The 12,731-nt window shown below is 34.8% G+C and overlaps 2 protein-coding genes across 3 annotated transcripts in view; both read left to right on the plus strand.

Moving 5' to 3' along the window:
- Nucleotides 1–12,731, plus strand: part of LOC147833651 (uncharacterized) — a 734,785-nt gene that overhangs the window by 543,842 nt on the left and 178,212 nt on the right. The window lies entirely within an intron of this gene.
- sgsm2 (small G protein signaling modulator 2) overlaps nucleotides 1–12,731 on the plus strand; it is a 101,695-nt gene that overhangs the window by 44,376 nt on the left and 44,588 nt on the right. For both annotated transcript variants that reach the window (XM_087284067.1, XM_087284068.1), the window contains exon 3: nucleotides 8,187–8,355. In XM_087284067.1, the coding sequence (XP_087140193.1) occupies nucleotides 8,187–8,355 (169 nt within the window). The remainder of the gene's footprint in view (nucleotides 1–8,186; nucleotides 8,356–12,731) is intronic.

A 12,731-nucleotide genomic window follows, 5' to 3' on the forward strand; every position in this document is an offset into this window, starting at 1 on the left:
TGTAATGCAGTTCATTACTGTCTATTACTGTGAGTCACAGCTTGACTGCGCACACACACAGGTGTGTTTCCCTGTGGACGCAGCGATCGCACAGCCGTAGGCATCCACACACACTCCTCCTCTCAAAGAGATTGATTTCAGCCGTCATTCAGTCTGTCATTGGATGTATAGTCGGTTTTGAGAGTGCTCACCTGTGTGATGTCAAAGCAAAGTCACTTTTCAATTTATTTATTTAAATTTTCTATGATGGACATAGGCTTCACTATACTGGATGAAATGTTTTTTTTGTTGGAAGACAGCTGAATCAACAGACTATCTGAATTTTCATTATTATCTTTGTTTTTAAGTCTAATTGGATGTTGCCAGGTTTAAGATGAGACATGACAGGTGAATAAGGGAAAATGTTTAGGTAATTGTTTGACTAAAAGATAAGAGCAAATTTAATTAAGACTTTTTTCATATGACAGTTTGCAAATTAATCAGCATCTAATTAAATATGCACTAATTTGCATAACATTATAACTTGCATAATATTGTGACATTATAAATGTCTTTACTGTCATTTCTCATCAATTTACTTTGACTCTAGTATACAAAATGTACTCCTTTCTAAAACTAAATAACCTTTCGGACTCAATTTCTTTCCAAAAAAGTCAATAAATTGAGTGTTTTCAATTCTGTGTTATCTAGAAAACAGTACATAGATAGAATTTTTGGGGTAAAAATAACTTATGAAAATTTTTGAGTGCATCATTTACACATTTATTTCAGGAACACATACAGTGTGTCCGGAAAATATTCAAATGGCTTCACTTTTTCCACATTTTTTTATGTCACAGCCTTATTCCAAAATGGATTAAATTCATTAATTTCCTCAAAATTCTACACACAATACCCCATAATGACAATGTGAAAAAAAGATTTTTTTGAAATTGTTGCAAATTTTACAAATAAAAATCTGAAAAATCACATGTACATAAGTATTCACAGCTTTAGCTCACTACTTTGTTGATGCGCCTTTGGCAGCAATTACATTCTAAATACTTTTTGAATATGTTGCCACAAGCTTGGCACACCTGGAATTTTTGCCCATTCCTCTTTGCAGTACCTCTCAATCTCTATCAGGTTGGATGGGAAGTGACGGTGTACAGCCATTTTCTGTTCTCTCCAGAGATCAATAGGATTTAGGTCTGGGCTTTGGCTGGGCTACTCAAGGACATTTACTGAGTTGTTGTGATTCCACTCCATTGATATTTTGGCTATGTGCTTTGGGTCATTGTCCTGGCATTCAGTCCAAAGAGTAAAATTTTAGTCTCATCAGACCAGAGAATTTTGTTTCTTATGGTCTGAGAGTCCTTCAGATGCCTTTTGGTAAACTCTAGGCGGGAGTGGCCTCCGTCTGGCCACTCTACTATACAGGCCTGATTGGTGGATTGCTGCACAGATGGTTGTCCTTCTGTAAGGTTCTCTTCTTTCCACAGAAGAACGCTGCAGCTCAGACAGGGTAACCATTTTGTTTTTGATCACCTCCCTGACTAAGGGCCTTCTCCCCCAATCACTCAGCTTAGATAGCCGACCAGCTCTAGGAAGAGTCCTGATGGTTCCAAACATCTTCCACTTTCAAACGAGGCCACGGTGCTCATTGGAACTTTCAGAGCAGCAGAAATTTTTCAGGTTTTTTATTTTTAATAAATTTGCAACAATTTAAAAAATCTTTTTTTCACGTTGTCATTATGGGGTATTGTGTGTAGAATTTTTTGGAAACAAATTTATTTAATCCATTTTGGAATAAGGCTGTGACATAAAAAATGTGGAAAAAATTAAGCCCTATGAATACTTTACGGATGCACTGTAGTTAACTATTAAATTAGCATTAGGAATACAAAGCTGTTAATAAACTACTTATGTTACTTGACCAAAAATGCTTTATAATAATTAATTATGATTTATTATTTATAAATAATTTAAATAAATGCTCAAATTTAAAGACGTTTTAAAATTGATTTCCGTAACTGTAATAACAATTTTCAGCAGCTAAAAATTCGGTGCATCCTTAGTGTTTTTATCCTGCTGCTGTGCTGGAAAAGACATCACAGATGAATATGTAAAAATATTGAATGCATTGCTTAACTAATAAATATAAATACATCATGTTGTGTATTTAATAATAAATAACATAGTAAAACATAGTAAAAATAATAGTGATAAACAAAAATGTGTATTTTTTGAAAATCTGCTTTCCACTTCAAATGAAGACATGACATTGAAGCAGAATCTCAAAATGAATAAACAATGATTTTTGCTTTTGTGTCTTGCCTTTGCACCACTAAGATGATTGGAAAATTTGTCACTAAGGCCTTTCAAATAAACTGATAGGAGTCATTATAATAAAATATCGTATCAGCTTTCATGACAGAATGAACATGAGAGGCTTGTGGTCATTAGTGTGCCATTAAGACTAGTGTGTAAAGCTACACCACATGATTTATAGAGGTAGTACGTCTAATCTGATGCTCATTAAATCCCCAATGTGTCTGTCAGGTGCTCTTAGTTCAGCATTATTGAGTGGAGGTTGTTAGAGTTGAATCAGATCAACCCTTAATGTTGCATGATGGGATTTCCCATACATTATTTCAAAGATTTCTTTAGTTAGACACACAAATGATCCTATTCATATGAGGGATATGAATGTACATGGATGTAACATTGTATTACCAATTCTCACTATTGATTGCTGCCTTATTACATGCCCATTATTTAAATATTGAGTATTAGTTCTTAATTCCTAATCTTTATTAGCCCTCCAGTTTATTTCCCCCCCAGTTTGTGTTTAATGGAGAGAAGATTTTTTAACACATTTCTTAACATAATAGTTTTAATAACTCATCTCTAATAACTGATTTATTTTATCTTTGCCATGATGACAGTAATAATATTTTGTTTACAACAGTTCTGCATGCAACACTTTTTTTCAGTGTAGCAAATGCTTTTGTGCATATTTTAGTCAAATGTTATAAACATTGCCTTTATTTCTGATACACATAGTTATTAAATTATCATTAGAAAAACAAAGCCATTTTCAGTCATTGTTAGCTGGTTGGTTATGTGCATTATTTTTCTGCATGATACCATATTTATGGAGGGCTATAATATTTGGCAGCCAAAAATTCGGTGCATCACTAATATCAACACATTACTAGATTCCCTCTGCTGTGTGATTGGCTCTTAGATCAGTCCTGAGCTTGTAATTGTTATTGACATACATTTAATCTCAATTCGATATAATATCGTTTAGCGCCTCAGTTTGTGATAGCCTTTTTAATTTAATAAACTGATATTTTTGGAGCTTTGGTGTTGCCACCTTGTTGAATATATTTTTGCTCTTTTTTCTGTTTGGCTGAGCACTCATTTAGAGTGACGTGTTATCAGACCTTTACAGAAAAAGAAATAATTGTAACATACTAATTTGGTGCTCAAATAATGGCATTACTTCAATGTAGAAAGTAAAAAAGTATTTTTTTTTTTTTTTTTTTTACGTAATCGCCATATGAATCTTTTAGAACATTTAATATGTTTATTGTCTTTCCTGATCCACCTATAACACAGCTAAACAAAAGTATTGCTTTCTATAAAAAAAGAAATATCACTGAACCCAAAAACTGAAAAAAGATCAAATAAAAATCTTCAAAAAAGTCGAAATGTAAATTAAAAAAATGATGTTTGCTTTTTGTTCAAACTATTTATTTAAAACAAGCTGAGACAACATGGACATCATACACAGTATATGCTATATAACTGCAGGTTGACTATGTTTGTATATATTAACTTTTACTGTTACAAGCTATTAGTGACTACTTAAATAGTTAAAATTTAACTTAAAACCATCTAAAGTTGTTAAAAAAACAACAACAACAACTGGCAGATTGGTTATGTGCATTATTTTCTGCATGATACTGTTGAATACATCGGACCGAGCGTGAGAACAGAATATTGTGGGTGTATGGATGCATACAGGAAGACGTGCGCTGCAGCAAAAGCACAGAGAGATTATGTAAATGCATCTTCAGGAGTGTTCAGCTCACTTCTCAACTGCACGGCGCTTTGTCTGCACATTTGTTGCTCTCTGGATGATAGAACCAAGAAACACAGGAAGTGCCAGTCCTCAGAGATCCTCTCAGGGCTTTACTGTTTAAATCAGAGCCTCTTTTGGGAGAGGACAGTAATCGTGCTGAGTTCTCAAGGGGAAAGCACTCAGCAGCCACTTAGATGATTCATCTTGTTGTATAGTGTGAAATTAGTGGTGTAGATTAGCAACATATTTGCAGCTTGTTGATCAGGTTTCTTTCTGCATCGTTGGGTTCTACAGCTCAATGAAAACCAATGTTGTTGACTTTCTTGGTCCTTTCTTGGGTGTTGATCTCCAGTTTGCATGGATTTCCTATTCATGCATGTGCAGTTTTAACATGGCTAAATGTATAAAACAAGATGAGAATGCTTAAGCCGCTGCCCCCGGTGGCACCGACTGAGCTATAAAAGAGCTATTACCGCCATAAACATCTGTTTGCTTTTAAAAATGTCAATTATGTAGCACTTTTACTCCGTGAACTATTTATGGACATTTCTTGTGAATTGTAAATAACAATGTCATATAGAAAATGTTTATTCTGCATAAAATAGCACAATACTTGATTTTAATCATTTTTAAGCAACACAACACCAATGTTTAAAACACTGTCAAGGTAAGGAATCAATATTTGTTTGAATAACCATGATTTGCATTCACATTTTCCGAAAAAAATAATTAATTAATTTGGAAGAAATGAAATGTTATCTTCTTAAAATCTTAACATATTGATTTGGTGCTCAAGTGATATTATTTGTTGAATAAATAAGTAAAGAAATGCCACATTTATAACGCATAACACATATAAACCAGTGTTGTGGATAAGAAATTACAAGTAATGCAAGTTAAGTAATAATATTAACAAGAAAAGTAACGCATTACTTTATTAAAATACTAGTTGTTTTTAATATATATATATATATATATATATATATATATATATATATATATATATATATATATATATATATATATATATATATATTATATATATATATATATATATATATATATATATATATATATATATATATATATTTATATATATATATATATATATATATATATATATATATATATATATATATATACATATACATATATATATATATATATATATATATATATATATATATATATATATATATAATGTGAGTTGCTTTTTAGTTTAAAGGTGCTGTTTGTAAGTTTTTGACTCTTCTAAAGCATAAAAATACCATAATATGTTTGCAAATATTTAAGAAACATGCTAAGTGAGCATTCTTGTTTATCTGAAAAATAACACTGAAGTCAGATATTCTGCTTTGAAACTGTGCTTTCCGTGCCCAGAAAGCTGTCTTTGTTTTGGCTATTTTAACCCAACCCAATACTAGTTTAGCCAATTTTATTTCAGGACCCCGGGTTGCCTTGCTGGAAGAACGTGTATTTGATCCATTTAGTCAGAAAGGCTCTTAAAGCATGTGTCAGCGACCAAAATATGACCTTCGGTGGACAGTAACAGACTTCGAAATGAGACACAGATTCAGAGTTCCACATTAGGTTATTAGTTTATCAAATAAGTAAATATTACAAATGTAAACATTAGGTGAGCAGGTTACATTGTAACAGCATGCCCTAACAACATGCTACGTGATAAGATATGCAGTGATAAGCAATTTGGCTGTTTGCACTAGACAAACACGACAGAAACTTAAAATACAGCCGTTCAGAAGAACGGAATATGCACTTACTCATGAAATGGTACGGTTTATCATCTAATTAATACACATTAAACCTCTTTAACATTATTATATGTACATGCTAAATGATTGATGTTTGTTTTGTAATTTGGCTTGCACTGAGTCACAGTTCCAACGTTCAATTTCACATGGTTTATTTTATTTTCAAGATCTGAAGTGAACTATCTGCTGCTGCCTTTAGTAGTATGGCAATAAATGTCATGTAAAATGCCATTCAAACTCACATTATTAGCCTATCACACTGAATAAAGCACTTGAGGTGCACCTGGGGTGATCAGTGTTTACCCTGTTGTTTACCTGTGAGAAATTGAAGCCGATAGTAAAATAGACATATCATGCTGGATTTTTGTCTTCACTTTGTGTAAAATAAATCACTTCACTTTCACCAGCAGCTTCTGTGACACTTTTTGCCTTCATCCACCCGGTCAATCGTAACATATCAGTTGTTGATTAGAACAAAAAAAAAAAATAGTATATTTTATCTATCGCGTGCCATTTAATTAATTCTATCTCGTGCCATTAATTTAAAAAGTGGTTCAAATCAGCCTTTTAGGCTCAATATTCAGGTACACTTACGTCAATCTGGCAACCTGCATTTGCGTGTGTTTTGATCCAGGAGTGCAATATCTAGTTCAACCACTAGTTGTCAAACTTACATACTGCACCTTTAAACAATTATCTTTAAAAAAAATGAATTGCAGAATTAAAACGAAAGTCGTAACATTGAATCCCGCACTTAATAAGAGAATGCAGGAACAAACAGAAACCAAGATGATAGACACTACATTTCTGCGATGGAATTATCCACATTATTATGAACACCTTGAAGAAATGCAAAGGGGATTGTCTCAATGCACAATGATTTTACTTCATAAGACAAAAAGTGCAAAAGTAGCAAACCCATTGCTTTAAAGGTTCATTAGTCTGAATATACGACATGTATAGCTCTGGGCTCAAAAAAATTCCTAAATTATTAGTTTTTAATGTGTGTTTTTAAAGTAAATGAAGGTTTAGTATGTTGTTAATTGCAGAGTTTTTCTATAAAAAAACAAACAAACAAACAAACAAGAAAAACACCTGCAAGTTCCGAAAGAGATCAAGCCTCAGTAAAGGTAAATTAAAGTAAAGCAAAAGTAACTCAAATGTAGCGTAACACATTTCTTACAAGAAAAAGTAAGTAATGCAACTAGTTACATTTTTTGAGAAGAAACTCAGCATTGTAATGCATAACTTTAAAGTTTCCCAACACTGAATATAACACATATTCATTCATGTGTTTATTGTCATTTCTGATCCATTTATTTAAAAAATTGCTTAAAAAAAAACATTCTAAAAAGAAAAAAAAATCTTTCTGACCTGTAGTTTCTACCATATATTTTTGACCCTTTCTTGAGAGTCAGTTTGCATGCATTCCCCATTCATAAATGTGGCTTTAGCCATCTAAATGTATGAAACAGACTCTTAAAGAGTAAAACTTGAAGATGAGAATGCTTAAGCTGCTGCCCCCGGTGGCACAAACCAAGCAATAAAAGTGCTATTACGGCCATAAACATCTGATTGCTTTCACAAATGCAGTCGATTATGTAGCAGGGCCTCGATTCTGCTGAGATATTGATAGCATCAATCATGCTGTGAGTCGACAGGTAGACTTTACTCGGCTGTCACGGCAGATGCAAATCTGATGACCGGCCTTTCATTGCTATCGTGTAAAAAGATAATTTTGATTTCATTTGCTGAGCGGGCCTCCTCGAGTCGTGCGTCTTGATTTATGTCGCACGAGAACTTGGCTACTTGTCAAAAAAGATGGACGAACGCATTAGCCCTTTTGCACCAATATGAGCATCCTCTCCATCTTTCATCGGTGAGATTAGGGGACTGGGGAACTGTTAGTGATGTTTATTTGTTTTGGAAGTGAGCACGGAGCGCTTGAGGCAACTGAGTCCCAGAAGAAGCAGGCATGGTAACAGGTAGTTCACCTTGACTCTGCCTTAGTAAAATATTTAGCTGTGCTCCAGGAACTGGTGGTAAATCTCATTCCCGGCTGCAATTGCGACTCCCGTCATGGCTGTTTACCTCACAAAAGGAAAACGAGTATCAAGCTGAACGCAATTACTCCTGCAATAAGATTTTCCCTTGCATCATGCCAGTTCATCGATAGCAAAGCCCCCTGGTAAAGAAATGGAATTGAAAACTTGACGCGTGAGAACAAATGGTTGTTATTAAAGAAATTCACAAAGCAGTTGGAAATAATAAGATGGTAATTGCTTAAGTGTATCCAGCATTTTTGTTTGATCTTATAAACTCCTCCTTTTATGTTCCTGCAGGCTCCATCGAGGCTTGCTTAAGCCACCTGCTGAAAAGGAGAGCGGCAGGATTCCTCCGCAGTGATAAAATCGCTGCCCTCTTCACTAAGATCGGCAAAGTTAACACCACAGTGAGCGAGATCTGCCGCAAGGTTCAAGAACAGCTGCAGCAGCAGGCTGAAATCACCAGGTATGACCTCGCATTGTACACAAATAGCTTTTTTTTTTTTTTTTAGCAAACTTTAGCTTTAGCAGAACATCTTTATTCATCCAGTTCACATGCAGTTATGTCATAATCTAAATTTAAGAGTTTCTTCAAATTTGGACACATTTTTGATTGGGTACAAGTAGGGGTGGGCAATATGGCAAAAAGATCATGTCATAATTTTGGAGGGAAATAAATCAAGATTTATGATTATTTTGATTGATTAATTCATTTTTTTAAATTCCCAGGTTCTGCTGGTTAATGATTTTCCCAAATTTTCATTTTAAGCCAATTGTAGTTGTTTGTTTTGGTTCAATTTGGAATTTCTGCAACCATTGCAAGGCCTGGGGGATCAGAGAGAGACTTTGTCTTGGCCCCATCCTGATCCACAATTTATGATTTTATTGGATTCTATGTGATAAGGTTTTTACTTTTCTGCAAGTTGTCTGAGCTGTCCACTCAAACTAATTTTCACAGCTAATGTTTTTCAGGCAGTGATGAACTTCGGGTGAAAGGTTCACCTGACTATTTTCAATTTCATAATGATTATTTTACAGCATCAATGTTGTAATGTAATTCAAATGTAATCAGTTAAATGGAATTTAGCATCCATTTGGTTGTTAAAGCTTAAAAAAGAGATGAAAGACCGTGTAAGTGCTAGTGCCCACATTAGCAGCAGGCTAGAAACTCCATTTAAAATACTGGGGTAAAATTAATTTCCATTAATTTCCATATTTTAAAGACATGGTGCAGAAAAATAGAATTATAGAAATGCAGTGCTTATTGTTTGGTCTGATACAGGCTTTATATTGTATCTTGACCAGGCAGTGAAGATGACAGTTTTTTTTAAAGAAATCAGATCTTAAATGTGGCAATTTTTTTATGTGATGACAATTAACCAGAAGCCCTAAGAATTTAGCCTTCAACTGTATATACTTCTTTTTGTATTGCTGTGGTTGTATTGCTGTGCTTTGGTGTGAACATCCCTTTTTCACAGGACTGAAGCAGATACTGAAACTTTATTATTTATGGTTCTATTCATCGTCCTTGCTATGAATAAAGATAACAAAATCCAAGTTTATACCATTTGTTTAGCTCAATGTCAACATATCACTATAAAGATATGTTTTGCATTTTAAACGGCGATACAAGAAATCTTTTTTGTGCTAAAAATGGCTTTCAGCAGTCACTCATTCTCCTTATTAACTCTAAGAGCAGATACTAAAAGACACAGAAAGCCATAAACTGCAACTGATCAAATTAGCGATATCAGCAGTGCTTTATGACTGATAAGCAGCTCATGATGAAAGCAGGAAGCAGATCACATCTGGTGTGTGGAGAGGCATGATCTGCTTTGTTTTGTCAGGCTTTACACAGAGGACTGGCTCTGCGGCACTGTAAATGAGGGATGGTTTGGGCGGATGCTGCAGGGCTTCGGTCAGCTCCTTATTTCCCCATTAACTCTCCATTAGCAGAGCCACATGGCCAATGTGCCACTCAAGAGTCAACCGCTTTGGTCTAATAGCAACAATCTCCAGGTGGCTCAACATCTCGGTTGTGGTCAGGGATTAGTCAAAACCACTTTGGTGTGTTCATACAGTAGCTGCTCAAACACACTCACAGACACGTATTTGCAGAATTAATGTGGAGTCACATGTTGTGCGGTGTTCCCTGCCTGTCCATTTAATACCCCTCCTCCACTGAACACACACACACTGACAGACACAGTGTAACTCGCATTGCCACAGCAACACCATGGTGTCACCATCACTAAAGCAACTAGATGCTCACTGGTTATTGAATGCCTATACCACTGCCTTTCAGAGCTGAAACACAGCTTTAAAAAAAGCAGATACACATCTGTTTATTGTAATATTGCATTCCAGACACATGTATACTTTATTGGTTCATTCATATAATTTATTGCTGTCATGTAAGTTGTGATTTTATTTAGCCTACCTACAGCAGAAGGCTTTTGTAAAATAAAATGCATTGTTAAACTGATTTATTTATGTTAACATTAAACAATGTTTTTTTTAACCGTACCTATTCACATGTATAACATAATTAATGATCATACTAAATTTGATTATATCCTTGTGAGACCTATTGATTTTTCATGTCTTTACGTGGAGCATAAGAAATGAAAAATGATCAGTTTTGAAGAATTATATTTTGTTCAAATGTTATTTAGTGTCTATTGTAGCAGACGCCTTTTTTATTGGTTTGAATAGTGACATTAATAGACAAAATCAATAGATTTTAAGTTTTAATCGTCATGTTTATTTTAGGTTTCAAAATTTTTTAAACCTTTGTTTAAAGATTAGTCTCAGCTATGTTATGAATGAAATAACAGAATGTGGAAGAAGGTTTTTCCATTGCATGCAATATATCTATACACTGTATTTAAATGGCATGTTAATGAATTTTTGTAGCTACATAAAATAAAGAAAAAAAAAATTTATATTGTAGGACTAATGAAATATCATTTATTTTCTGTTCATTTTTTATCGATGTCCACTACAGTGTATAAAATCAAGGCCATGTTTCATAACAGAAAGTCATATTTTGATTTGAAACCCCATAATAATTCCTTCTCTGAAGCATATTGGGGTTTTAGTCATCTCTGCAAAGGTTGCAATATGCTAATCGCGTAATATTACTTAAACAAAATACAAAGCAAAACCATATAAATGTTGTCATGAACAACAATTAACCATAAACAAAAAACCACCCACCCCATCTCCCAGCGGTGCCAAAGTCCATGCCATCCCACAAATAGCATTGCAATCAAGACAAATAACTAACAGAAGATATATACATAAACACAAGATACACATATCTTAAACACACACATGATAAATACAGGGAATATGTACAGTCTATAATATTATAGAAAATAAAACACATATACATACATGTATATAAATCTGCTCATACATATACATGTCCGTACACACATACCTACATACATACACACATAGTAATACACTAACAAAAGTAAATAAAAAACCACACAGACTTTAAGGATCAGGGATTTAAAGATTCAGGTTGTTGCACATTAATTTCTACTATCCATGAGTATTTCTGACAGTTTGTCTGCAGCTTATTTCCATGCATCAAGAGTTGAGGCTCTAGATTTATTTATTCGGGCTGTTGAAAGTTCTAACAATACTATATCATAAAACTGAAATAGCCACTGCCGAATAAATAAAGAATGCAGAGGAAGCCTTCTTTGCGCAATTATCTTTTTTGCAGCTGTTAGTCCTGCCAACCAGACCTTTCTTTGTAACTTCATAAACAACCCTTAAATATTTATTGTATCTAATCCCTATACAGGGGTGGCACAGTGGCACAGTGGGTAGCGTTGTCGCCTCACAGCAGAAGGTCACTTGTTCGAGCCCCAGCTGGGTCAGTTCGCATTTCTGTGTTGAGTTTGCATGTTCTCGCCGTGTTGGCGTGAGTTTCCTTCAGGTCATCCGGTTCCCCCCACACTTCAAAGACATGCGGTATACGTGAATTAGGTGAGCTAAATTGTCAGTTGTGTATGTGTATGTCCTGATCCTCGTGAACATTAGATGTTACAGAACACCAACATGGTGTGGCTAAAAATCCCTGGGAGTAAGTAAGTAATCTACAAATATACTGTATGTGCTATTTGTGGATTGATTACAGAAGCTCTTCTCCATTCATTTTTATTAATAGGCCTCAGCAGGAGTGCCGGGTGTCCAGCATTATTGCTCTTGGAGCAGAAATGCACAGTTTCATCTCCAAAGCATCTGCATAGCTCATCTCAGGTGCAGAGATTTATTTGTTTGTTTATACTGAATGTCCATCGCTGTGGCCAACGCTCACATAGTGTAAATAGTAGGCCGTTATGGGATCAATGCATATGTAAATCAGAGAAGATGAGGGCGCAGTGGCAGAGACAGCAGACTCATCCATCTGTGGTGCGCCTGCAGCTGTGCTGTACCGTGATGTCCGGGCTGGAGGGAGATTGATGGCCGTGGGCTGTTATTGGCTTACGCCCATGATGGACTCCCTCATCTGTGCACTCAACATTACAGCAGTCTTCCCAGCACTCCACAGCCTCCAAACAGAGCTCACAATGACTAACTGGAGTTATTGTCTCACTGAAGAAAGAGCCAATTCTGAACTGCTTTGAAGGAGACGTCAGTAATTCCAGTCTTACTTTCTGCACAACCCTATTTAGAATAGCTTTAAATTTGTGACAGTCATTATTGGCTACATTGACCCTCAAACACTGTAGTTGTAGCCAGTATGCCAATTATATTGTACTTTTAGAGAGGTTGAAAGTTTTTTCTGTAATCTTGATTTGTCTAATACAAATACATGCTTCA

Source organism: Danio rerio, chromosome 15 (assembly GCF_052040795.2).
Source record: "Danio rerio strain M-AB ecotype USA chromosome 15, GRCz13ab, whole genome shotgun sequence".
Taxonomy (NCBI): Eukaryota; Metazoa; Chordata; class Actinopteri; order Cypriniformes; family Danionidae; genus Danio; species Danio rerio.